Genomic DNA, 26,355 nt, shown 5'->3' with positions numbered 1-26,355 from the left:
AGTATTACATGCACTGACCAGACTACAAAATAAACAGGCAGTAAGATGATCCCTACAGCTTTTAGATCCAATTAACCTGCTTTTGGCACTAAGCACTGATTTGTTGCAATGGATTATTACCCTAGTGTAGATATGCTCAATGTTGGTAAATAAAATCTGGCAGTTTGGTTTGGGGTGGGTGGAGGCAACTAATTGAATACTTTAATTCTGTTAGGTTAAGATACAGAGGTGTGGACAGTAGAAGGATAAATAAAGCAATTTAATTTGACGTAGTAGTTTTCTGAATATACAATAAATACAGAATAGAAATATGGGTTATGAGTTGGGGGACTAGTACGTGATCTGTTTTGGGCTCTGTGATTCTGTAGTCATTTCCATAGGTTTCTCTCTGTGCCAGTGTATTGTGACATAAAGCAGAGTGCATATTTCTGTAACCTGAGCTAGCAGGCTTGTGACACAAACACACACACACAGCACACGCTACCCATGCACTGCCTGACATCTGCCCTATAAATAGAAATTGATGTTCTGTGACCAACCATTCTCCAGCCCAAAAGTCAATTCAGATCTTCTCCTTCCCCCCAGATAGTGCAGGAGCGAGGTATGTCAGAATCCCCGGCAGACAGTAGGCTGAGCTCCTGAGTGCCTCTATCACTGCATTCATTCACACTTTCCTCTGCTGATACATTTATCTGATTACTGGCTTGAGTCAGAAGCTTAATCATTATCCCAAGATGAGGTCACTGGCTGGGTGGGGTAGAGAGTTGGGGGAGGGATAGTCATCTTCTTGTCGCCACAAAATAAGGAACTTGCCAGGCTTCTCCTCCTACTCAACCAGTCCACATGGCACATGGGCACTGTTTTCGGTCCATGGTCAAAATGCCAAGTGTGCCATTAGGTAAAATTGATGGGGTTCTAATTGTTGGAGAACTAGACATTTTGGAGTTTTTTTTTTATTAATAAATAATACACATATGCTGTAAATTATTATAAAATAATTCTTAGTGATGCCATCAGTTATAATTGGTGATCAGTGATGTCATTTGTCACAACTCACTAAAACGTGTGTATTATTATAGATATTTAGTATAAATAATTCTAAAACAACTGGACTTGCTGAGTAATCATTGATTACTCAGCAAGCCCACTTGTTTTAGTATTACTTATACTAGATATACCGTGACATAGTCATATTATTATAAATGATATACCCCCTGTTGTAAAATATGAGGATATTAGAAGTCACCTCAGAGTCATATGTTCATGGAACTCCTTGGGGGCTTATAATATGCATATATTTTATATTAGGGGCTCCCAGCAGTCTATGGGGTCCGTTTACTAAAGTGCGGTAAATCTGACTTTAAGTTTCCGCATGTTATCGCTGAGAATATTTTTACGCCAGAATATTCGCAGCGACTAAGTTTACTAAACAGCGATGCGCTCAGAAGTCATTGCGATCACTTGCGGTAACTACGTTAAGGAACCAGCTTACGTTAGCGGTAATTTTAGCGAGTTGCGAATTTTCTGGCGAAAAATTACGTTTTTGCGAATATTTATGCTATAAAATAGTCTTGTTTTATGGCGGTTATTATGGCAATTTTTACTGTGACATTTATGGCCAGAAATGCATCTTCAAAACTTATAAACTTTATTGACTGATGATTATACCATCCAACAACATCACCAGCGTGACACCAATCAAACATGTCTGCATCATATAAACTCTTCTGCCAATAGAATCATAGGAAATGATACCAGTCAATCTCTTTGCTTCATAGAAATGCACAGTTTAATGTAGCCAATCCCAATGAAACCAAAAAGTGTAGAGGCTGACGAATCCTTGGACTGTGATGCCACTGCCAATAATACGACTCTGAGCTGAAACTGCTGCTGTTGCACCAGATAGAAGCAGAAGCCAAAACATCCTGTCAGCAATAGCTACAGATCTCTCTCCTGTCAGCAAAGAATGATGGGTAAAAAAAAAACATTATTATGGGATATTTCCTGCCCCTTGAGAATTTTCTGGCAGAAAAAATACTTTTACGCCACTTCATATGTGGCGGTAAAAGTTTGCGAATATTCTGGCGTTAATTTTGTCTTTAGCACATTTCGCTGTTTAGTAAACCATGCTTTAATGTGTACGTAGCGTTATTTTCAGCAAATGCGATAACTGGCGAACAATTATTCTTGCGCAAGAAAATTCGCAAATTTATATTTACCGCAGGTTAGTAAACTGGCGATAACATATTTGGCGAAAATTCTGTCTATATATTGTGCGAATATTTTTAACGCACTTTAGTAAACGGACCCCAAAGTGTGTTATATCTATATATATATCTATAATACACAAAAGCCATGAATATCCTGTAAATTATATCCTTATAAACAGTGAGTTCTGATGTCATCAGTTATAAACGGTGAGTAGTGATGTAATTTCTGTCACATGACTCACTAAAATTTGTGTATTATAATAAATAAAGTACCCCCAGTTGTAAAATATGTATCCTTATATTTTACAAGAGGGGGTACTTTATTCTCTATCTATCTATCTATCTATCTATCTATCTATCTATCTATCTATCTATCTATCTATCTTCTATCTATCTTCTATCTTCTATCTATCTATCTATCTATCTATCTATCTATATATCTATATATTTATATATATCTATATATATATATCTATATATATATATATATATATATATATATATATATATATATATATATATATATATATACTGTTGATATATATATATATATATATATATATATATATATATATATATATATATATATATATATATATATATATATATATATATAGTCCAACCTGGTGCACTCACTGCGGCATCTGCCTGGGTGCTGGTCTAATAATAGTATTACTTAAAAATATCCAATAACCGCACTCCAGGAACTCCAAAGATGATTTATTTCCACTTTAATTTTTCTCACTTCCTGGAGTGCGGTTATTGGATATTTGTGTGTATATAAATATATATATATATATATATTGTATACCTGATCCAGGATTCGGTTTGGGATCGGCCAGGATTCAGCATTTTTCAGCAAGATTAGATTTGGCCGAATCATTGTGCCTGGCCTTACCAAGTCTGAGTCCTAATTTGCATATGTGAATTAGGGTTGGTAGGGAAATCACATGACGTTTCATCACAAAAGAAGATTTTTTTTTCTACTTTTTCCTTTCCTGGCCATAATTTGCACATGCATCTTTCATAAAGGATTCGTGGATTCGCATAAATCCCACATAGTGAATTCGGTGCATCCCTAATATATATATATAGATAGAAACAATAAGAACTGTAGAAGGGGAACTCAGGAACTGGTGCCACCTTTGAACCAGGCAGTAGCACTAGGTTTCCCATAGCACAAAAGCACGGTTGCACTGAAAGAATAGGGTGCACAAGTCACAGCTTCCTAATCTGCCCATGCTCTACCCCCCACCCTGAGTTCAGTGCCCACCCCAAACTTCCGGGAGCCCCACAAGCATGCGCGAAGGCGGCATGTGTCGCGCTGCACATCATTGTTTTCTTTTGAGGGCCAGCATATCAGTGGAGTGGGTCTGTGTTTTTCCCGGTTTCCCACCGACCCAGTCCGACCTGGTTACCAGAACCGTTTTTTTTCCAGCCCTGGTAATTGGCTGCTCGCTGCCACTTGAGGCAAGGTCCTGACCATGGCAGTAGCGACCCTGACTTTAGTTTTACACCCACCAAGAGCCAAAGGTTGTTGAGAGTATTGAGATTTGTAGCTCTACAACAGTGGAGGACCATAGGTTGCACAATCTATAATTTCTAGAAATAATGGAACTAGTCAGAATTGTTTAATGTCTTAGAACTCCCCTGCATAGAACGGCCTGGCCAGTAAAAATGATGGTTAAATAGGGAAAAAAGAAAAATATATAGGAAGGCTGGTGGCAACCCTACCGCATACAGATTTGTTGTACTGGAAAGTCAAGTTGCCTTGTTAGGATAGTATGGTGCAACAGCCTTTTGTAATGAGGTAATAGTGTTTGTTTTCAGATGTAAGGCTGGGCTGTAGCATTCCTTCTTTCCCACGCCTTGATCAAGCCTCAGATGTGATAAAGCAAGTAAAGGCTGAAGACAACAAATTGCCTTTGCACTCCTCCCATACAGCAGGATAATAAGTTACAAAAGGAACTGAAAAGTGCAAAGAAAAGATTTTCCCCTGAAACACTAACACTCTGACAGATAAACATAACCTCTATCACGTATAAAGCACATTTTCTCAGTGCAAAGATCTATAAATACTTCAGGTTTTCTCCCCCTGAATGCACAGATTCAAGTTTTTTTATATTTGAGTTTTTTCATAAATAAGAAAACATTAGAGTTGTCGGTTTATTCAAGGTATAAAAAACTCCCAAACTCGACCTTTGATAAATAACCCCCTAAGTGGCTCATGAGATCACACAAACTGGTTAAACTTTTAAAGCCTCATTTTGGGGCACGGGCGTTTTTACAGAGCTCAATAGGTTCATATTTATCAGTGATATTGCCCCTCATGTCCAGGGCCCTGTCATTTTCTATGGAGTCTGCTCTACTGTGGCTGTGGATACTTATAGTTTATGGAAAGACGGTTTATTGCCGTCCCTCCTTCAGCTTTTTGGGGTGGTGCCTGAGGCTGAAATATGACCTGCAAGGTTTCCGTTGGCACTCAGACCAGCAGATATATAAAACCATGTCAAACATGTGGTGTTTTGTAATAACCTGGGTTAGAGTTCCCAGCTCTCCCCACTTCCTGTGTGTTCTCAGCAACATCCTCTCTCAGTCAGGAAGAAGTTACTGTAAGGCAAACGGCTTCCCACACACCAAATAAAGCTGCATAGCTTGTGGAAATGTATATATTGCTATGTATACCTTGCTGCATATACAGTTAGGTCCATAAATATTTGGACAGAGGCAACTTTTTTTTCTAATTTTGGTTCTATAGTTTTAAAAATCATTGTGGTAATGTACAGAACTAAAATTAGAAAAAAGTTGTCTCTGGCCAAAGATTTATGAGCATAACGTTACAGTTCCACCAGCTATAGAACTTATATATACAGGGTCGACCCTGCCTAATATGCCGCCCGAGGCGGCCTTCGTTTTTGCTGCCCCCCCCAGCCTCCCCACGGCACTCACCTTCAGCGCTGGACGGGTCCACGTCGCTAGTGCAGAGAGCGCAATTGCGCTTTCTGCACTAGAAGAGCCGGATTTCCGGGTTGAAAACCGGAAATTCGGCTCTTAGTTACAAGGAGCGGCATTTTTGGTGACCCTGGAAACCAGGGGGCGCTGCCGCCTGAGGCGACTGCCTCAACTCGCCTCATTGGCGGAGCGCCCCTGTATATATAGCTATAGGACTACACAGACAAGGCCAGGATATCAAGCAGCAAATTCCACCAAATGAATATTGTTCCCGGGGCAAGGAGGTTTAAGCTGAAGGCAGGAAGTCTGATACAGAAGTCCATGTGTACACAATAAAAGGAAAGAAATGCTGTGTTTCGTCTGACAGAGGACTTACGTTGAGGGTTTGTGGTGGAGTAAGTTATTTTGTTAGTTTTTATTTGTGCTGGAGTCAGTTATTTGAGTAAGCTCTAAAACATTTGCTAGGAAAGGGAGCCCACCCTAAAAGATGTTTGAGATCTACCTGTCAATCAAAATCTGATCCCAACTTCTGAATAAAGAGAGAGAATAACAAGAAAGACAGTTGCTGAGAGGGGCATAATGAAGAGCAGCTTGATAATTTCATAAACAATACTGCATTGTTAATTTAATGTATTTAAAAAGTTTCATATTTCCATGAGATATTGCTCATATTGCGATAGTTCCCCTTTATACCACAACAGAACAGAAAATAGAGAAGTAGAAAAGAGAAACAGTAATTAGATGTTGTTTTCTTCAATGAATTCCCACCTTGGACAGGAACCACATGTCCAAATATAGGATGTCAAATTGAGAACTGCAGCACATTTACATTCACGCATACATTTTTTTTTTATCCTAAAATTTAGTTTAATAGATGAATAGAAGCATAACATACCTTGTGCGTAAATGTCTTTTTTCTGTCTTGGAGAGAAGATGCCATGTCACTTGTTGCTTTTCAATGCAGTACCCTGCCTTGACCATTTGGAATTGTGCTAGAAAGCCCTCACTGGCAGCAATGTCATTTAATAATAATTTCTGTGCTCTCACCAGAAAACAGAAAAAAACACACCCAAGAACAAATCACAGGAAACAATGGTAATGTGGCTAATAGTCACTGGGAAGGGACTGTGGCTGTGGGATAGCAGGTATAGTAGGGGGAGATGGTGCCTATAGTAGCAGTGGGATAATAGTCTCTGGGAGAGACTGTGGCTGTGGGATACCAGGCATAGTAGGGAGAGATGGTGCCTATAGTAACAGGGGGATAATAGCCTCTGGCAAAGGACAGTGGATGTGGTATAGCAGGTATAGTAGGGAGAGGTGGTGCCTATAGTAACAGTGGGGTAATAGTCTCTGGGAAGGGACTGTAGCTTTGGGATAGCAGGTATAGTAGGGAGAGATGTGCCTATAGTAGCAGGGGCATAATAGCCTCTGGAAAGGGACAGTGGATGTGGTATAACAGGTATAGTAGGGAGAGACGGTGCCTATATTAACAGTGGGGTAATAGTCTCTGGGAAGGGACTGTGGCTTTGGAGTAGCATGTATAGTAGGGAGAGATGGTGCCTATAGTAGCAGGGGGACAATAGCCTCTGGGAAGGGACTGTGGCTGTGGGATAGCAGGTACAGTAGGGAGAGATAGTGCCTACTGTAGCAGGAGGATAATAGACTCTGGGAAGGGACTGTGGCTGTGGGATTGCAAGTATAGTAGGGAGAGATGGTGCCTATAGTAGCAGGGGGATAATAGCCTCTGGGAAGGGACTGTGGCTGTGGGATTGCAAGTATAGTAGGGAGAGATGGTGCCTATAGTAGCAGTGGGGTAAAAGTCTTTGGGAAGGGACTGTGGCTGTGGGATAGCAGGTATAGTAGGGAGAGATGGTGCCTATAGTAACAGCGGGTAATAGTCTCTGGGAAGGGATTGTGGCTGTGGGATAGCAGGTATAGTAGGGAGAGATGGTGCCTATAGTAGCAGGGGGATAATAGCCTCTGGGAAGGAACTGTGGCTGTGGGATAGCAGGTATAGTAGGGAGAGATGGTGCCTATAGTAGCAGGGGGATAATAGCCTCTGGGAAGGGACTGTGGCTGTGGGATTGCAAGTATAGTAGGGAGAGATGGTGCCTATAGTAGCAGTGGGGTAAAAGTCTTTGGGAAGGGACTGTGGCTGTGGGATAGCAGGTATAGTAGGGAGAGATGGTGCCTATAGTAACAGCGGGTAATAGTCTCTGGGAAGGGATTGTGGCTGTGGGATAGCAGGTATAGTAGGGAGAGATGGTGCCTATAGTAGCAGGGGGATAATAGTCTCTGGGAAGGAACTGTGGCTGTGGGATAGCAGGTATAGTAGGGAGAGATGGTGCCTATAGTAGCAGTGGGATAATAGTCTCTGGGAGAGACTGTGGCTGTGGGATACCAGGCATAGTAGGGAGAGATGGTGCCTATAGTAACAGGGGGATAATAGCCTCTGGCAAAGGACAGTGGATGTGGTATAGCAGGTATAGTAGGGAGAGGCGGTGCCTATAGTAACAGTGGGGTAATAGTCTCTGGGAAGGGACTGTAGCTTTGGGATAGCAGGTATAGTAGGGAGAGATGTGCCTATAGTAGCGGGGCATAATAGCCTCTGGAAAGGGACAGTGGATGTGGTATAACAGGTATAGTAGGGAGAGACGGTGCCTATATTAACAGTGGGGTAATAGTCTCTGGGAAGGGACTGTGGCTTTGGAGTAGCATGTATAGTAGGGAGAGATGGTGCCTATAGTAGCAGGGGGACAATAGCCTCTGGGAAGGGACTGTGGCTGTGGGATAGCAGGTACAGTAGGGAGAGATAGTGCCTACTGTAGCAGGAGGATAATAGACTCTGGGAAGGGACTGTGGCTGTGGGATTGCAAGTATAGTAGGGAGAGATGGTGCCTATAGTAGCAGGGGGGTAAAAGTCTTTGGGAAGGGACTGTGGCTGTGGGATAGCAGGTATAGTAGGGAGAGATGGTGCCTATAGTAACAGCGGGTAATAGTCTCTGGGAAGGGATTGTGGCTGTGGGATAGCAGGTATAGTAGGGAGAGATGGTGCCTATAGTAGCAGGGGGATAATAGCCTCTGGGAAGGAACTGTGGCTGTGGGATAGCAGGTATAGTAGGGAGAGATGGTGCCTATAGTAGCAGGGGGATAATAGCCTCTGGGAAGGGATTGTGGCTGTGGGATAGCAGGTATAGTAGGGAGAGATGGTGCCTATAGTAGCAGTGGGGTAATAGTCTTTCAGAAGGGACTGTAGCTTTGGGATAGCAGGTATAGTAGGGAGAGATGGTGTCTATAGTAACAGGGGGATAATAGCCTCTGGCAAAGGACAGTGGCTGTGGGATAGCAGGTATAGTAGGGAGAGATGGTGCCTATAGTAGCAGGGGGATAATAGCCTCTGGGAAGGGATTGTGGCTGTGGGATAGCAGGTATAGTAGGGAGAGATGGTGCCTATAGCAGCAGTGGGGTAATAGTCTTTCGGAAGGGACTGTAGCTGTGGGATAGCAGGTATAGTAGGGAGAGATGGTGTCTATAGTAGCAGTGGGATAATAGTCTCTGGGAAGGGACTGTGGATGTGGTATAGCAGGTATAGTAGAGAGAGATGGTGCCTGTAGTAGCAGTGGGATAATAGTCTCTGGGAAGGGACTGTGGATGTGGTATAGCAGGTATAGTAGAGAGATGGTGTCTGTAGTAGCAGTGGGGATACCAGCAAATAACAGGAAGAGGTGGTGAGCTGTTGTTTTGGGGGGGGGCTAAAATCACAAATGGTAATTGCTTTGATTATTGGTAAGTTCACATGTTTTTTGCAAGAGGGATAACCCCTACAGACAACTCTTCTGGACCATATGCATGACCTCTGCCCACTCCCATCCCATTGTTGCAATGACAGTTTTGTTATGATGCAGCCTGCCAGAAGCCAAGAGGAACTACTGTATCAATTACTGTCTGAAACCTGGAAAACTCCAAAATAAAAGACAAACTTTTGTGCATCACTGTTCTGATTAATCGTAGTGATACTCCTGCTGTCATAAAAGTGCTGAGAATCACCATGGGCTGCTTATACTCTCACACTGTATGACTTTCTAGCACATTTGGTGAGGCTTGGTGGAAACCTTGCCCCACAAACAAGTTGCAGTAGCTGCATTAAGTTCTACATAGAGTGATTTTAATGGGAGACAGCTGGGTGTTGAATGTGATACAGTATACATGTGAAAAAAGAAGGGAAACACTTCGAGGTGTGAGCGGACGTGCTGAACTCCTCTCCCTGAGCCACTGTTATTCTGCTACAGGCTACTAATATACTTGGCAAAACAGCTCAAGAAGAAGCACTTTGGCACCACTACCCCTGAGAGCAGTTATGGGGCAAAATAGAGCACAAAAAAGGGCCTCCTTAGCAGCAGCAAAGCTGGGGAAGTTTGCCCGCAAAGAAAAACAAGATGGCGCAGACTCCCAGCCCAGTGCTCCTTCCTCACCCTCTTCACAGGCAGAGAACGAAACCACTCTGCAAGATATTCTGCAAGAGATCATGGGATCTAATGAGGCAAGCGCGGCCCTTATCAATGCAAAAACTGATGAGATTAAGCTTGATCTCTCCATAATAAAGCAAGACCTGCAAAAGTTAAGAGATAGGACTTCTGAAGCGGAGCTGAGGGTGAGTGAATTAGAGGACGTGTGCAACCCCTTACCTGAGCAGATACGCAAAATATAACGGCCCGCTTGTAACAACTCAACGAAGGCCGACGATCTCGAGAACCACCTCCTGCGTAACAATCTAAGGTTTGTGGGGTTTGCAGAAAAGGCAGAGGGAGAAAAGCCTGAAGCATTTATTGAGGCATGGCTGGGGGAAGTGTTTGGCCATGACAATCTTTCCAATGCACTTGCAGTGGAAAGGGCCCACAGAATCTCGACTAGGCTGCCTCCGCCGGGAGCCCCACCAAGACCCCTCATTGCCTGTCTACTCAATGCCCGCAATAGAGATACCATCCTCGCACTGGCGCGTTCAAAAGAAGCCATCCGGCACCAGTCGGCAACTATCTCCATTTATGCGGATTACTCAGCTGAGGTTCAGAAGCAGCGGGCAAAATTTTGGGAAACAAAGAAAAGGATGAGAGAGGCCAAGCTTGTCTACGCGATGCTGTATCCTGCACGCCTGCGTGTCATTGCTAATGGTGCATCGCATTTCTTCACATCCCCGAAAGAAGCCAATGCATGGCTGGATGCAAACAACATTTCACCGCTGTAATACCTTTATTGTTGTGGCTCAGGCAAGTAAATGAGTCCTACTGCAGTGCTTAACACCGATGCAAGCCCTTTTTACCACCTAAGTTTGGGGCACTTATTGAGTTCATTCCTTTTACAAGTAACTGGCTGTTATACCTAATGGGTGCCTCTGCACTCTGTTGAAGCCACACAAGTTGGTTACCCACAGCTCGGGAGAGAGGAGCACCACATATTACTTTCTATTTTTTTCTCTTTACTATAAAGCACCCGCCCACAGTCCCAACTAGGGCCAGGTTACAGTGCCACTACTGCACTGACAGTTATCCTCACTTAAGTCATGAGTTCTACCCCCAGTTGGGGATGGGGTGGAAGGGGAGGGGGGACGAAGGGGAGAGTATTTTGTCAGAAATTTTTGTTTGACCATGACATACTTGCTCATATGTTTATTTGTTGTTAAATGCTCAAGATACAATCTAATACCCAGAGAAGTAAAAGGGGAACAGGAAAGGCAGGACGTGACTATGCATGTAACAGTAAACTCCCTAGGATGAAATGGCGTTGTCTATAACAAGTTGGAATGTGAGGGGGTTAAACTGCCCAATTAAGCATAGGCTGGTAATGGACTTCCTGAAAGTACACAGACGAGGGCACTGAAAAGGCCCTGGGTAGGTTGGACTTACCACGCCCCTTACTCCATCCACTCCTCAGGAGTTTCCATTTTGATAAGCAAGTCTGTTCCATTTAGATTTGGGTCTCTTACATCAGATATCAGAGGTAGATATATTTTTGCACTGATTTATATATGTCTGTGAACTGCTGCTAGCTAATATATACATCCCGCCCCCCTTTGTGGCAGAAGTAATACATATTCTCTCTGACCAGTTGGCCAAATTTCCACATGCTCTGGTAGTAGTGGCTGGAGATTTTAATGAAGTCCTAGCACCATCCCTGGACAGACTGAGCAAGCATCCAAAACCTTTGCCCATTAAAACACAATTGGCTAGACTGATGCCTGGCATCCCTGGCTCTGATAGACCCCTGGAGAGCGGGCAACCCGAATACTGTCCAATTTTCATGTTTTACAACCTCCTATCTAGCATTGTCACAAATTGATTTGACTTTTATCAAATCTAGTATGACTCCATACATAAGCAGAGCCTCATACCTTCCCAGGGGGATATCAGACCATGCCCCTTTGCAACTACAAATGAATCTCCCAAACTGTCTCGTCCACGGCCATCCATCAACCCTATATGGCTCAATATACTAAATAATAAGGAATCAGTAGAGAAGTCCATTAATGACTTTGTGCAGTCTAATTTAAACACAGACTGTATTCTCCCCTTTTGGGACTCTCTAAAAATGTAAATAAGAAACTCAATATCAGACGAGATAATGGCCTATAAAAAACAATCTCTATGTATCGCCGATCAGCGCTGGCCCAATCTCCCCTCAGGAGTCGCTACACAATTTCTTATGAAAAGTGCCTTTTATTTTGGCTCAATAAGTGTTAACAGGCAGTGGGTAAGTGGTACAAACTAGTTTGTAACCCTTACCCACTGCCTGTTATCACTTATTGAACCAAAATAAAAGCCGCTTGTACCACTTACTCACTGCCTGTTATCACTTATTGAGCCAAAATAAAAGCCGCTTGTACCACTTACTCACTGCCTGTTATCACTTATTGAGCCAAAATAAAAGCCACTTTTCAAAAGAAATTGTGTAGCGAGTCCTGAGGGGAGATTGGACCAGCGCTGATCGGCGATACACAGAGACTGTTTGCAGATATCGCGGGACCTGCGGCCGACACGCTACAGCAAGGGTGAGCTCCGATAATTTCTCAATAGCCGTTTCTTCACTGTGGGATATAAAAAACAATCATTAGCTTCACAACAGTCACTTGAGCAGCAATTATCTCAGCTTGATACCCTAATGGGCGTTAGCCCTTCGGCAACAAATTTGCAGAAACTGAGGGACACCCAGGAGGAATACCTACAACATCTTAAGCAAAAAGCACAGAGTAAACATAACTTCTCAAAAGTTGACATATTTGAACATGGGGAAAAGCCAGGTCGCCTACTTGCCCACTTAGCTAAAGTACACAATTCCCCACCTTCCATTCCAGCTCTAAAAGACCCAGCAGGTGTCTTGCACACTGAGCCTGACAAACTTAAAGGGCTACTAGTCGACTTTTATAGTGACCTATATGCCTCTAAAACACAGGTAACCAACTCTGAAATTGAGCAATTTCTTAATCCACTAGAACTTCCAGTGCTGCCGCAGGACTTCAGGGAGTTCATGGATGCGAACATTACTGCAATAGAAATACAAGAGGCAATAGACTCATTCCCCCTAGGCAAAGCCTCTGGATTCCCCATTGAAATTTATGAGGCATCCTGGGACCCTGACTCCTACGCTTATACGAGGAAGCTCTGGGGGCCGGCCACTTTTCTCAATCCCTGTATTAAGCGGCTATCATACTTCTACCTAAACCAGGAAAAGACCCCCAAATGTGTGAGTTCTTTAGGCCCATTTCATTATTGACTGCAAATGTTAAAATGTATGCAAAGGTATTGGCACGGAGGCTGGGTAAGTTCATTACCCATTTAGTCAACCCAGATCAGGTAGGGAGATCAGGTAGGGTTCATACCGACCAAAACCACTGCCCTAAATACTAGACGCCTGTACCTTAATTTGCAAGCCCCGCATGAGAACAAGGGAGCCAGAGCTATTGCAGCCTTGGATATAGCCAAGGCATTCAACACGGTTGAATGGCCTTATCTGTGGCAGGTTCTATATAAGATGGGGTTGGCCCCAGGTTTGTTGGGATGGTTCAGTTGCTGTACAGGCACCCCAGGGCGACACTCCGCATAAATGCTTTGAACACAGAGAGCTTCTCTCTTACAAGGGACACACGTCAGGGGTGCCCACTGTCCCCCCTTTTGTTTTCCTTGGCCGTTGAGCCATTTTCCCAGGCTGTACGCTTAAGCCCACATATACAAGGTTTCCAGCTAGCAGGCCAATGTGAAAAACTGCAACTATACGCGGATGACACCCTGGTCTACCTGGGGGACAGGGGTCCATCCTTAATAGCCCTGACCGAGCTCACAGAGGTTTTTGGTTCCATCTCAGGCCTGAAAACGAATGCAGCCAAATCTAATCTGTTTCTCTTAGATGAGGGGGTGCAGGGTGAATCTCTGCAAGAATGCCGCTTCAAGTTACTAACAGGTTCACATATTTGGGGTTTCAAATCTCTCTCCCTATTACACAGTAAATAGCTTTAAATCTTGACCCGTTGATACAATGGATACAGGACAAATGTAAAAACTGGGGACCTTGCCAATTGGCCCAGCGGGTAACATTCACCTAGTGAAAATGTTTATACTGCCCAAATTACTGTACATCTTAGGATACTCCCCAGTCCGCATACCCAAAACAATGTTTACTAAGCTAAACAATATATTTTGAAAATTTATTTGGGGTACCTCCAGAGCTAGGCTCCGTTTGACCACTCTAATGAGAGCGAGGGATGGAGGGGGGATGGCCATCCCGGATATGTTTTTATACTATGTAGCAGCGCAACCCATATTTCCCCAATGGTTCACCAGGATCTGTCTCCACCACTGTATCAACTTTGGGGGAAAATCACAGGCTTCCCAGAGTCCCCATGGTTGTCCCTCTTATTCAAAAAACCCCACAAAGCCACTCCAACTCTGGTTCTGCAACAAACAATAGTGTTAAAACAAGCTCATAAGATAATCGGTTACAATCAATACCTGCCCCAGACGCCTATATGGGGTAATGCAGAATTTCAACCAAACCCCCATAAATTTGGGACACGCTTAAGCTAACCGCCCTGAGGGATGTGTGGGAAAATGGTCAGGTAGTACAGATGCAAACTCTACATGAAACAAGATTTTTGCCCACAGCACAGTGGTTTACACACCATAGGCTAAGGATGGCCCTTAGAAATCAGGCTACTAGGAACCCAGTCACCATGGGGGACTTGCCCATAATACATACTCTCCTGAACATAAACCAAAAGGGTAAGATCTCTACTATTTACAAGCAGCTCCATAAACCTTTTTATAGGGACCCGGAGCTCCCTGCTAGGGCGGCATGGGAAGGGGAGATAGGTCCAATTACAGATAACCAATGGGAGAGGATACTTGGGTCACCTTTTATTGTTTCTGTGTCCCAAAGGCACAGACTGCTGCAACTGTATTTCATACACTGGGCATACTACACTATGCAGAGGCTACATTTTATGAAGGCAGTCCAATCACCAATGTGCCTTAGGTGTAAAAATGTGGTGGCCACCCTATTGCATACTATGTGGGAATGTACGGCTATCCGGCAGTATTGGCAAGATATATGTGCATGGTTATCAACTGCCGTCCTGGGGTGGAGCGATGGTGGGGCTAGAACATGTCTCTTAACTTTAGATCTGGATGTATCCCTGGACAAATATACCCTGTTTTTTATCAATAAAGCACTATTTCAGGCCCGAAGACTAATAACCCTCCACTGGAAAGATTGCTCTCCACCGGCCTTTAAAGAATGGCAAAATGCTGTGGATAATGAGGCAGCAATGGAGAGGGCAGCACTTGACAGGAAAGGCCAGCTGCTCAAAAATATACAAATATGGCGACTTTGGACAGGCAGTTTAGACTGTTAAGTTTCCTTAAGTTTCCTTTCCCTCGGATGCAATTATGCACCCACAGTGTCTGGACCTCTCTGGGTGCTAAGCCCAGGATGTGTGCATAACGGCCACATCAACAGCAATACCAGCAGTATTAATAGCAGTAACTTAGAGTCACTGGTAATCATAATGTGGTTTTATTTAAGATGCATGGTTAACTGTATGCCTTTTGATAAAAATATGCCTTTTTCTTTTTTGTTTTGTTGCCTGTAAATTTCCCTGTGTTGTACTTCTTCTAATAAAACTTTCTTGAGCAAAAAAAAAAAAAACACTTCAAGGTCTGCTGCTGCATAAGGCAGATTGGAGGCATTGCCTATCCTAAAGCTGGGGCTTCCAACCTTTTTTACCCGTGAGCCACATTCAAATGTAAAAAAAAGTTGAAGAGGAACACAAGCATGAAAAAATGTTCCTGGGGTGCCAAATAAGTGCTGTGATTGACTATTGGTAGCCTCTATGTGGACTGACAGCCTACAGGAAACTCTGTTTCACAGTACCAAAACGAACATCCAAGCCTGGATTTCAAAAATAAGCACCTGCTTTGAGGCCACTGGGAGCAACATCGAAGGGGTTGGGGAGCAACATGTTACTCATGAGCTACTGGTTGGGGATCACTGGCCTAAAGTGTTCCAGTGTTCCAGCTGGGAATGTTGCAACTGTAGGCACTTATGGGAAAAAAGTGTTTAAAAGGACCCATTAAACTGTCAGGGGATAAACTCTCTTTATAGTTTAATGACAGTATATCCCCTGACAGTTTAATGGAAGTATATCTCCTGACATATAAAGACATTATATCCCCTGACATATAAAGATAGTATATCCCCTGACATATAAAGACAGTATATACCCTGACATATAAATACAGTATATCCCCTGACAATCTCATGACAATATATTGACTGACATGTAATGACAGTATATCCTCTGACAGTCTGACAGTATATCCCCTGACAGTCTTATGACAGTTTATTGACTGACATGTAATGACCCTCTGACAGTCTGACAGTATATCCCCTGACAGTCTAATGACAGTTTATTGACTGACATGTAATGACAGTATATCCCCATACCATCTAATGACAGTATATCCCTTGATATCTCATGACAGTATATTGACTGACATGTAATGACAGTATATCCTCTGAGTCTAATGACATTTTTTTCATAGTTCAGCTCAGTGGTTACAAGCCAAGGGGACATGCCAATAAAGAAGCAACTGGTTTTGATCCATCTGCTACAGAACAAGAGAATGTAAATAATGCAACTGGTTGTTATAGCACACTAATCTGAAGCAATTTGTCATCTATGTTAGTGAAAAGGGAACCTCCCCTATCATACCTACTACCTAAAATGAGAACTTGTGACAATGTTATGGTGCAATAAAATTAAAACCATGTAATAACAGTCTGACCACCTGTCTGTTGTTGCACTACAACTTTCATTGCTATTGGCTGTTGGTGGGATGCAAGGGGATGTAACAGAAATGTGCTGGAGAAGCACCTGAATTATTAAAGGACATAGCTGCCAGGTAGACCCAGTTTATTTGGTGTTCCCTCTCCATTTTTGAAAACAAGTTTTCCTATAAGTTTCCTCATTAAAAAAAAAAAAACTCACCAACTGCACAGAAAAATGTCAGTGGTTCTAAATGCAGCAGTCAGCTCTCATGGGTTGGTCTGAATTGCTATTAAATAGGGGTGCTTAGAAGATTTCCACGTTATAAATATGACAACAAAGCATATCCTAAATGGTATTTGGTAGATTATTTATGTCCAGAAATGTAATAACAAGTGGAATTTTTGCTGCTGGTCGAGTTACCCATTGCAGACAATCAGATGCTTGTTTTCATACAGCAGACCCCTGATTAGTACCTGTCATTACTCTACTACTATTACGTTACCTGTCCTTGTAAATTATTTTCAAAAGCTGACATCTATTCAGGTGTATAATGCTAACATTTGAATCCATGGTTACTATTTACTAACAAAATAGCAGAGAATAACAGCGCCATCCCATGGTGCTGGGAAAAATTTCATGAAAGAATAAGGACTGGGGTCCTGCTGTCTGTGCAGTGTTGTACAGTGGTAGCGTTCAAAGTAATAGCCTCTGTATGCTGTAAAGTAGTAAATACAATAAACAGTGGTCGATCAATGTACAGTAGTTAGTTCTTGGTAATATAATCAGTCATTGTTGATCAAGATGGAAATGCCTGACTGACTCTGACACATTCTGAACAATGTCGATTAAAGTACTGTGTCAGGTTTGACAGGCCTCCAGAGATTACTAAGTCATGTATATACCATACCTCCCAACATTTTGGAAATAACGAGAGGGACAAAAACATTCAGAAGGCGTAGCGCGGCAATTTTTTGACCACTCCCATTTTTGTGGCCACACCCCCTAATTACCATGTTCATTTTACAACATTTGGCAGGTTATGGAAGTTTGAACATATTTCTTTGTTTTTTTTCAGTTATTACAGTTTTGCTAATGAAGGTGAATAGCTGTGAGTCTAACGTTTCCCAAGGGACCTTCTTATCTAAATTGTTACAATTACTTATTTGCTTAAATTGTTAAAAATCTAAGTTGCACCTGGTGACTGTTATGGGCTATATCAATTGAGGGATCGGGAGTCCATATGACTATTCAACCAGGCCGAAGGGACCCGCCCCAGTTCCAAAGGCAATCAAACTACAAAAAGGTTTATATCAAAAAAGATATATGTCCCAAGGCCTCGTAGAGTAAAACCAAAATAATTTATTGATAATCACATTTAAAAAAGTATTCGGTACATACTACCCCACATATCCCACCTTACGCGTTTCGCACCCTCCGGCGCTTAGTCATAGGCGTGTATGTACCGAATACTTTTTTAAATGTGATTATCAATAAATTATTTTGTTTTAACTCTAAGAGGCCTTGGGACATATATCTTTTTTGATATAAACCATTTTTGTAGACTGTTCTGGGCTATCTGCAAAAAGCCAATTAAGTAAGAAACTTTGTTTCTTTTTCTGGCTGTTCAGTGCAGAGAAAGTCGGGACTTTTCAGTACAAATGCAGGAGTGTGGGTTGAGCTGTCAAAAGTGGGACCATCCCGATGAAAACAGGACAGTTGAGAGGTATGATATACAGTAGAACCCTCATTTTATGTTTTCCAGGGGAACAGAAAAAAACTGTGACATATCCAGGGAAATGTAAAATCAGGGAAATGTATTAGGCATAATATATAGGTGGGACCACAAAACAACAATGTAAAATGAGGGAAAACAAAATCAGGGGATGTCAAATTGAGATTTCACTGAACACAAATACCTACGCTGGGGTATATTACAGCATACATGCACATTGATTAACAGGGAAATGTGTGTCTCCACAGATCCTGTATGATAGCCCCAAAGCTCGGCGAGAGGTGGAGTGTCACATCAGAGCATCTGGAGGACCACACATTGTACATGTGCTAGATGTGTATGAAAACATACATCGCTCAAAGAGATGCCTGCTCATTGTCATGGAGTGGTATGGTCCAAATTCTCAAATCCTCACCTGCATAGAACATAGGGGGGCTGATTTATATTGTGTGTGCTCACAATACGTTTTTGAAGAAAGGCATGCATGGGTTTCTGACTTTTTGAGGTCCAGCATTTGGTCAGGGTCCCTTTTAGCTTATAACCAGGTTAGGAATATATGTAAACATTCTTGTAACAGTCATTCAGTCATAGTTCCAAGATTATAACGGTTCAACCCAAGTTTTACCCTAATAAACTGAGCATTTTTGGAGCATCTACGTGAACAAAATATGCATTTTATTCAGATTTCAGGCTGGGCCCCTCACATTTAATAATCACTAGTCTAAGGGCTATTGGGCACAAAACATTTTGATTGATGTCACAAGCAATGGTGGGCACAATACTAGCAGTTTTGTGCAGTTCATCTCCTATGAAGTAGTAAGGAACATCATTAGCTCATAACCTGTAATAGTCACCCAAACATTTATTAGCAGTGATGAGAATACCAAGAAAAATTGCTTCTTGCTGACAGAAGTGGGAAGGTCTTTAAGAAGCCATTGATAAGTGATTGTCAGTGGAATGTCTTCTGCATTCAGGCAACTGGGTGTGCTTTGTTCTTCTGGGAAGCATTCCGCTGCAAATCTCAGTAGTTTGACAGTTACAAACTAAATGCAATGTCACATTTCCCCCTTGGAATATATTGACATCTATTTCTAGCTACAAGTTGCAGCAACTCTTCGTGCAAGACATAAGTGCTATGATTGCTGCTTTCAAACTTGGTAATCCAAATAACTGGTATGACTATGGCTGCGCCTTTCCATTGGCAGCAGTATGAGCAGAACCTGTGCTTGCCACCCAAAAGCAAAGCAGCTGGGGCACTTTCCATTGATCTTAGCTGCTGGTGAGCACCAGTGTTTTGATCACTGTTACTGAACTAAACCAGTCTCACTCCAACTCCCAGGATCCTCAGCCAGATCCACATTTGTAGTTCACCACACTTTGGGGGCCACATTTCAATTCCAGATCTAGGACAGTCTAAGTCTTCCTTTTAAAAATATATCCTCTTTGATCTTTGATGGTTGCTTAGTATAACCTTGGGATTCCATTGTCATTTTCCACACCCAACTCTGCAGCAGCAGATATTCTTGGGCCCTGCATAGTGACATAACTAGATATTACTGGGCCCCACAGCAAATTATTTTTCAGGCCCCCAAAATGTCTACAGGTTGATGTGTTTTACCAATATTTATTAAAATTGTATACGAATTAGGACCTCATGGGGCCCCAAAACCTCCTGGCCCTGCATGATACACACCATCAACGCATCTGTTTTACATTTTTCTTTTTCTCTTATGGCCTGTGCTTGGCAGCATGCAGGGTGGGGAGCTGTTCACTCGTATCCAGAAGAGAGGCGACCAAGCATTCACTGAAAGAGGTAACGGTTCAGCAAGAATGGCCTACCATCACACCATACTGGGGTCACAAGCCTGATTACTGAGAACAAACAAAGCTTTCTGTCATTTACTGTGGGTGGGAGACAGAGCCCCGGGCGGCAGAAAGTCAGGTTAAAGGGACAGAACAAAGAAAGAATGACTGTTTGCCACTGCATTAGAGTCTAAGGTATAAGTCACTACACTCTGATGACATTGCTAACACCACTCTCATTCTGCTAGAGGCTTCAGAGATCATGCGGGACATAGGAATGGCCATACAGCATCTCCATGGAATGAATATCGCTCACAGGGATGTCAAGGTCAGCTCAGACATTAGTCATATCACCCTAACAGCAATGCCTGGGACAGTCTTGCTTCCACATGTTTATTGTATTTATTTATATGCCTCTCAGTCTATGTAATTTTCATGAGTGTCTTATTATTGGCAACCAAGGTAATACATCTCTATTTTTCTGTCTCATATTATTTCTATCTGAGTAACAATAAGTTGTCTTGGGTCCTTCCAGCCAGAAAATCTCCTCTATACCAAAAAGGAAAGCAATGCAGAGCTCAAAATCACAGATTTTGGCTTTTCCAAAGAAACGACAGTTCAGAATGCACTGCAGACTCCATGCTATACACCATACTATGTGGGTAAGTGACAGATCTTAAAGCCTCTTAGGTTACCCAGTGACCTATAATGAGCTTCATCCATATATCCGATGCAGAAGTTGGAAATAAGATTATAATAATCTCATAAGTGTTTATACTGCACTTGCACCTGTTAGGGCAGGGATAACCAACGGTAGAATCAACCAGTAGATGAACCACAGTAACCTTCTTGCTCCTTTCTATTCCAACAGCCCCTGAAGTGTTGGGTCCAGAAAAATATGATAAGTCATGCGACATGTGGTCACTGGGAGTTATTATGTATATACTGTGAGTATTTTGCACCAAACTTTACTATACAAATATAGAGATACAGTGCTGTGGGCTCACCTGCATTTGCTCATATATCCCTGCCAGTCATCCTAATACCTTCACTCCCATCAATTCTTTGTCACCACCCTCATATTTGTTTGTTATTTGTTAACCTCATTTTCTCTTTCTCCCACCTCTTTATTTCTTTATTCCTACATTCTCATTAATTGACACCTATTTATAATATATGCCTCATTTGCATTGTCTTCTCCAAATCCCCTCTCCATTATGTCTTCCTTTTGACTTCTCTTGCATTGACTCCTCACTTGCTATACCTCCTTTGTGTTCCATTTCTTTACTCTTTTCCTTCACTCTCATCTCATAATTCTTGTCTTCTGTCTCTTTTCCCCTTTCTGTCTCTCCCCCAGTCTCTGTGGGTATCCTCCTTTCTATTCTAACACAGGTCAGGCCATCTCCCCGGGTATGAAAAAACGGATTCGTATGGGACAGTATGAATTTCCAGCACCTGAGTGGAATGATGTGTCAGAGGAAGGTACAGACCTAGAGCATCACAGAAGCCTCATCTTATTGGTTTGGGGGATATGGGAACATATTTATCTCAAAAAGTAAAAACGTAATGTTGTATATTGGCATGTGTGTTGGCACCTTTGACAAAGGGCCAGACAAATACCTTTCCCCTGATTTAAATGTGGATAAATGTGACCGAAGGCTCTTTATAATTAGCACCCTCCCCAAGTTAAAGTGATACTGACACTAAAAAATGAATTTTAGCATATGAATGTACATTAAATGTTACCTATAGGTCATGTTGATCATTTGTTGCTGAGAGGTTTGTTTTTGTATATGATTGTTAGTTGAAGTTCCTAAGCCTGACTCTCTGACACTCTGACTTTGCCAACCTGACTGTCCCATCTCAGCCTGTTAGTTACAGTTTCTAATGCTAACGGACTCCTGCTGCACAAATATGGCAGCCCCCTCATACAGGAACATGGGGGATCAGACAGTTAATGTAAAAGCAAATACTTTATGGCAAAGTTAGAATTAGCTTGCAAAGCCAATATTATAATAGATGTAAAAAAAAGTTTAATTTCAGGTGTCAGTATCTCTTTAATAGCCTCTGCTTATATGTGAGAGGATTTTTTTAGGCAAACCTCAGTAATTATAGTCGGCGTCGCTAACCTTTGACCCTTCTGCACTCCTGAAAAATGCACCAGCCAGGGGTACTTTCTTGTAGCATCACACGGCATCTTTTTTGCATTTTCCAAGGATATCTTGCGGCAGCTCAGGGCTGTTCACAAGCACAATATACAGGCACATTTCCTATGCTCATGCACCAATTTGGGAAAAATACTGGAAAGTTTGCCAATAACAAAAAGGTATCCTTGGGAAGTGGTAGGAGATCACTGAGCAAGTGAGCAGCACCCCTGGACCAATTTGTTTTTAAAAGAGCAGGAACATCATTCCAGGGTGCAAGGTCTATCACTAGAGTGGGTGCCTAACACATAGGAACCCCTCGCTAAATACATAGCTCTTTCCTTTTCCATGTCCTTTACCTGGGAGGGAGAATGTGATTACACTGACCTCCAACAACAATTACTCTGAAGAAAGACTCTGAAACAGCAATTCACTGTCAGTAATAATAATTATTATTGCACGCCCAGTTATCAGGAAACTGTATTGTTTTCTGTTGCCTGCCAAGCTTGTCTGCCTGAATGTGTATTTTTTTAATCCTGTTGGAAAATCTCTAAAATGATTTCAGGTTCAAGCCAGATGTACTGAATATTGCTGCTTTATACTTGGATCCTTGGTGATGCCTGCAGCATAAATCTGCATTTAGAAAAGAGCTTACAATTCAAACATACCTAGCATACCAACACTATACAGAGAAAATCTTGGCATACTGTCACCTCAGCTAATGGAACAATAGCTGTGCCTTTCTCCTGCCCAATATAACACACACTAAAGTGTTTTGTACTAAAAACAGCAATTATCTTGCCTTCACGCAAATGGCAGCTATAGAATCTGTAACCATGGCAACTGATGCATTAAAAGCTCATGGAAACACCTTGTTGCACTCATTGTTGCAGTGCTTTAGAGCTTCTGGGAGGTGCAGGCTACACAGACCTCCCTGAATACAGATAGGGGTTGCAAACTGGCTGGAATTGTATTCCACTAGCAACTGTAACACTGTGGATGACATAGTACCCTACAGTGGACCATGGCACACAGCGGCAGAAGCAGAAACACTCAGACTAACTCACTAGTAATGTATTAATGACATTCACACATATGCCTTCGTAACGTTTGGCCAATGTACACTTTTGTCATATCCAATGAGACTTTATGGACCCTATTCCTCACTGGGTTCTTTGGAAAATCCCATTATGACATATAAAATAGTATTATTTCTGGCTGGAGCTTCTGCAGTATGAAATGGCATAGAGCTATTATAAATATGCCCCCCTTTGTTATGCTGGCAGTTAGATTATACCAGATAATTAAAATCTCCAACGGTTTTTATCGTGCCCAGTTGTGCATTATTTTCTATCTGTAATTGGAATTCTGTAATTGGGATTCTTCTTTAATATTCATTTTATACTCCTTCAAGTGATATGAGATGCCATTCACCATTCCTCTCTTCCCAATCTTTCCTAAACAAAGAAAAAAACACTACTATACACATCCAGCCATGTTTCCCATGTGCTTCCCATGTCACCATTAGATGACAAGGGGTCCTGGGTATACATCAGTCAACAGGGTCTCTCTGGCCAGTATTTTACACATTAGGTACAACGTTTTATAACTTGTCAGTATTTCATACACAATGTACTGATTCCTGACTTAAATATTGTGCTGTTTGGAACTCCAGATGTTGGGATCTGGCTCCTCTTGCTGGGAATCTGCCAGTGTCTCATCAACTCCAACCAAGAAAATGGAATACAAAAATGAACCTGCCAACTACAGCAGTAGGAATAACATCACATATACCACCATCATAAGTACTATTAACCAGGACCTGGCTCCCATACCTGAGCAGCAGAAAGAGAGCAGAAGTGAGGTTCAAACTAAATTACGGCAGACAGCTTGCAATCATCATATCAGAGGCATGGGCTGGGGTTCTGTTGCAAATAATGCAATGATCTCTTTTGAGAAACATTCAGTCAAGTAATCGCTATCCTTTCTCTGTGTTTCAGCCAAGCAGATGATCCGACAGTTGCTGAATACTGACCCAACTGAGAGGATGCCTATTATCCAATTCATGAACCATCCATGGATAAATGTACGTTCAACTGCCTATTAAACAGTCCTTGAATTGTATCTCTCTTTCCTTACAGTGTATGAAAATGAAAAGTACGTCTGACAGGATACCCTTATAGTTTCTTGGTTTACATTGTTCAAAACACCTTTATCCACCCATTATGCAGAATGCATCATGGAAAAAATCTTTGTGGTCCATGGAAACAAGGAAGAAAGAATAAGATCGCTTATAGTAGAGGGTATTAAGAACTGGCAGTGTGGAATTTCTCTCTCAATCCTCCAAAAATATGTCTGAATCTTTGGCACAGACACTTCATTGTACAGTATATACTGAGCTCATTAAGTCCATTGCAGAAAAATGACACTTTTTGGCTACACAATGCTGCTATTAATTTATTTATAGCTAAATTATTCATTAACTTTTTAGTAGATATTGCAGCTTGCATATGATATCTAAGACACAGGGAGATTTATGGTGGCTATTTACAACTTATGGTTATCTTATCAGCTCTTTGGCTGTATATAATTTGGTTATCTACACAGTGTTGCCATACATGCCCTAATTGCTAGTTAGTATGGTCATCTATAGCAAAACCAGCTCTATGCATATATAGTCACCATAAGTGTGCTAGCCAAGACCCCTTAGAGTTAACAGCTGGCCAGTCCTTTTCCTTCCAAGTCTGTCCAAAAAGTGTTTCAAGTTACTATATTCCATGTTGTACCTTGCAAAGTTAATGTTACTGGATGCAGAGTTTTTGTGCTTACCACCAGTTGCCAGTTTTTGTGCTTACCACCAGTCACCAGTTTGCCAGTCCTCCTTAAATTACAATGTCCATGTTTCCCTGAATGGTTATGTTGCTGATGTTCTCTGATGAGAATTTTCAAATGTTTCTTAGCTGAATGAAGAAGAATATCTCGCCCCTCGCAGTTACAAATATACAGTGTTTATACAGTGTATATACTGTATGTCCTTATAATACCAGTATGTAATATATTTAAAAGTATCCAAAAATATTGGCCGTTTTTTTGTCATAAATAGACACAGTGATCTCACCCTTTGCCTTGATTGATTTTAACAACTGCTCTTGACAAAAAATGATTTTCTGGCACCGGTCTCCTAATTTCAAAACTATAATGATGACTTCTTGAAAGCATTGAATGTCCATGTCTACTTAACTTATGTATGTGCCATGCATGTAGGTGCTATATATGTAGTTACCATGAATGTGACATGAATGCTGTGTATGAAGGTGCTGTTTAGTGACATATCTTATTGTTACTGTTGTTGCAGCAATCTATGGTGGTGCCTCAGACTCCTCTGCACACAGCCCGAGTTCTGCAGGAGGACAAAGAGCACTGGGATGAGGTTAAGGTGAGTGACTGGCAACCAAATTATGTTCTGCATGGCCAGATCCTGATGATCCTTATTAATCCAGATACTCACTATTTCTCCCCTTTTCTGTTCTTACCTTAGGAAGAGATGACGAGCGCTTTGGCTACAATGAGAGTAGATTATGACCAGGTAAAGATCAAAGATCTAAACTCCTCCACCAATAAACTCCTCAACAAACGACGCAAAAAACAAAATGATGGAAACCCGAACCCTACCAGCTGTAACAACCAATAAGACTGTTCCAGGATTAGCGTTTGGAAAACTGCTGGAACTACGGCAACTGGGTCTTTATGTTATGTGATTCCAGCGCAACTGAATCTCCTGGACTTTTGTTTGTCATTTTAAGGTCTTTCATGTATTGTAGAACATTCTGTAAGCAGAAATTTGGAAAAACCCTGTGTACATAATATACATATTTATGTAACAGAAATGGGTCTTGCGTCTTTGCTACATTTTATGGAGGTAATTGTGGTTGTCACCAGGACAGGATCATGAGCTTCCTGATAACATGGAGTTAGGTGGAGTTAGGTGGCATCTCTGCATACTAGTTTTTTTTGCAATTTCCCTCCTGTATATCCCCCTATAGGTACAACTCTTTGCACTCTCACAATAAAGCACAAAGAGTGACATTTGTTTATGTTCAGTACTAATGGCACTATATACTATATAGGCAATACAGGTATGTGATCTGTTATCGGGAAACCCATTATCCAGAAAGCTTCAAATTACAGCAATGACATCTC

General features: G+C 41.9%; 1 protein-coding gene across 1 annotated transcript in view; it reads left to right on the top strand.

Moving 5' to 3' along the window:
• The window catches only part of mapkapk3.L (MAPK activated protein kinase 3 L homeolog), a 33,357-nt gene extending 7,315 nt beyond the window's left edge, over window positions 1–26,042 (top strand). Inside the window, exons 2-10 of the mRNA XM_018258978.2 lie at window positions 18,457–18,596; window positions 19,957–20,021; window positions 20,260–20,339; window positions 20,547–20,673; window positions 20,883–20,958; window positions 21,369–21,493; window positions 24,156–24,241; window positions 25,511–25,591; window positions 25,694–26,042. Coding sequence (XP_018114467.1) covers window positions 18,457–18,596; window positions 19,957–20,021; window positions 20,260–20,339; window positions 20,547–20,673; window positions 20,883–20,958; window positions 21,369–21,493; window positions 24,156–24,241; window positions 25,511–25,591; window positions 25,694–25,846 — 933 coding nt within the window. The 3' untranslated portion in view covers window positions 25,847–26,042. The remainder of the gene's footprint in view (window positions 1–18,456; window positions 18,597–19,956; window positions 20,022–20,259; window positions 20,340–20,546; window positions 20,674–20,882; window positions 20,959–21,368; window positions 21,494–24,155; window positions 24,242–25,510; window positions 25,592–25,693) is intronic.
• Window positions 26,043–26,355: the final 313 nt, after the last annotated feature.

Source organism: Xenopus laevis, chromosome 4L (genome assembly GCF_017654675.1).
Source record: "Xenopus laevis strain J_2021 chromosome 4L, Xenopus_laevis_v10.1, whole genome shotgun sequence".
Classification (NCBI taxonomy): Eukaryota; Metazoa; Chordata; class Amphibia; order Anura; family Pipidae; genus Xenopus; species Xenopus laevis.
This window is presented reverse-complemented; position numbering and strand designations above follow the sequence as displayed.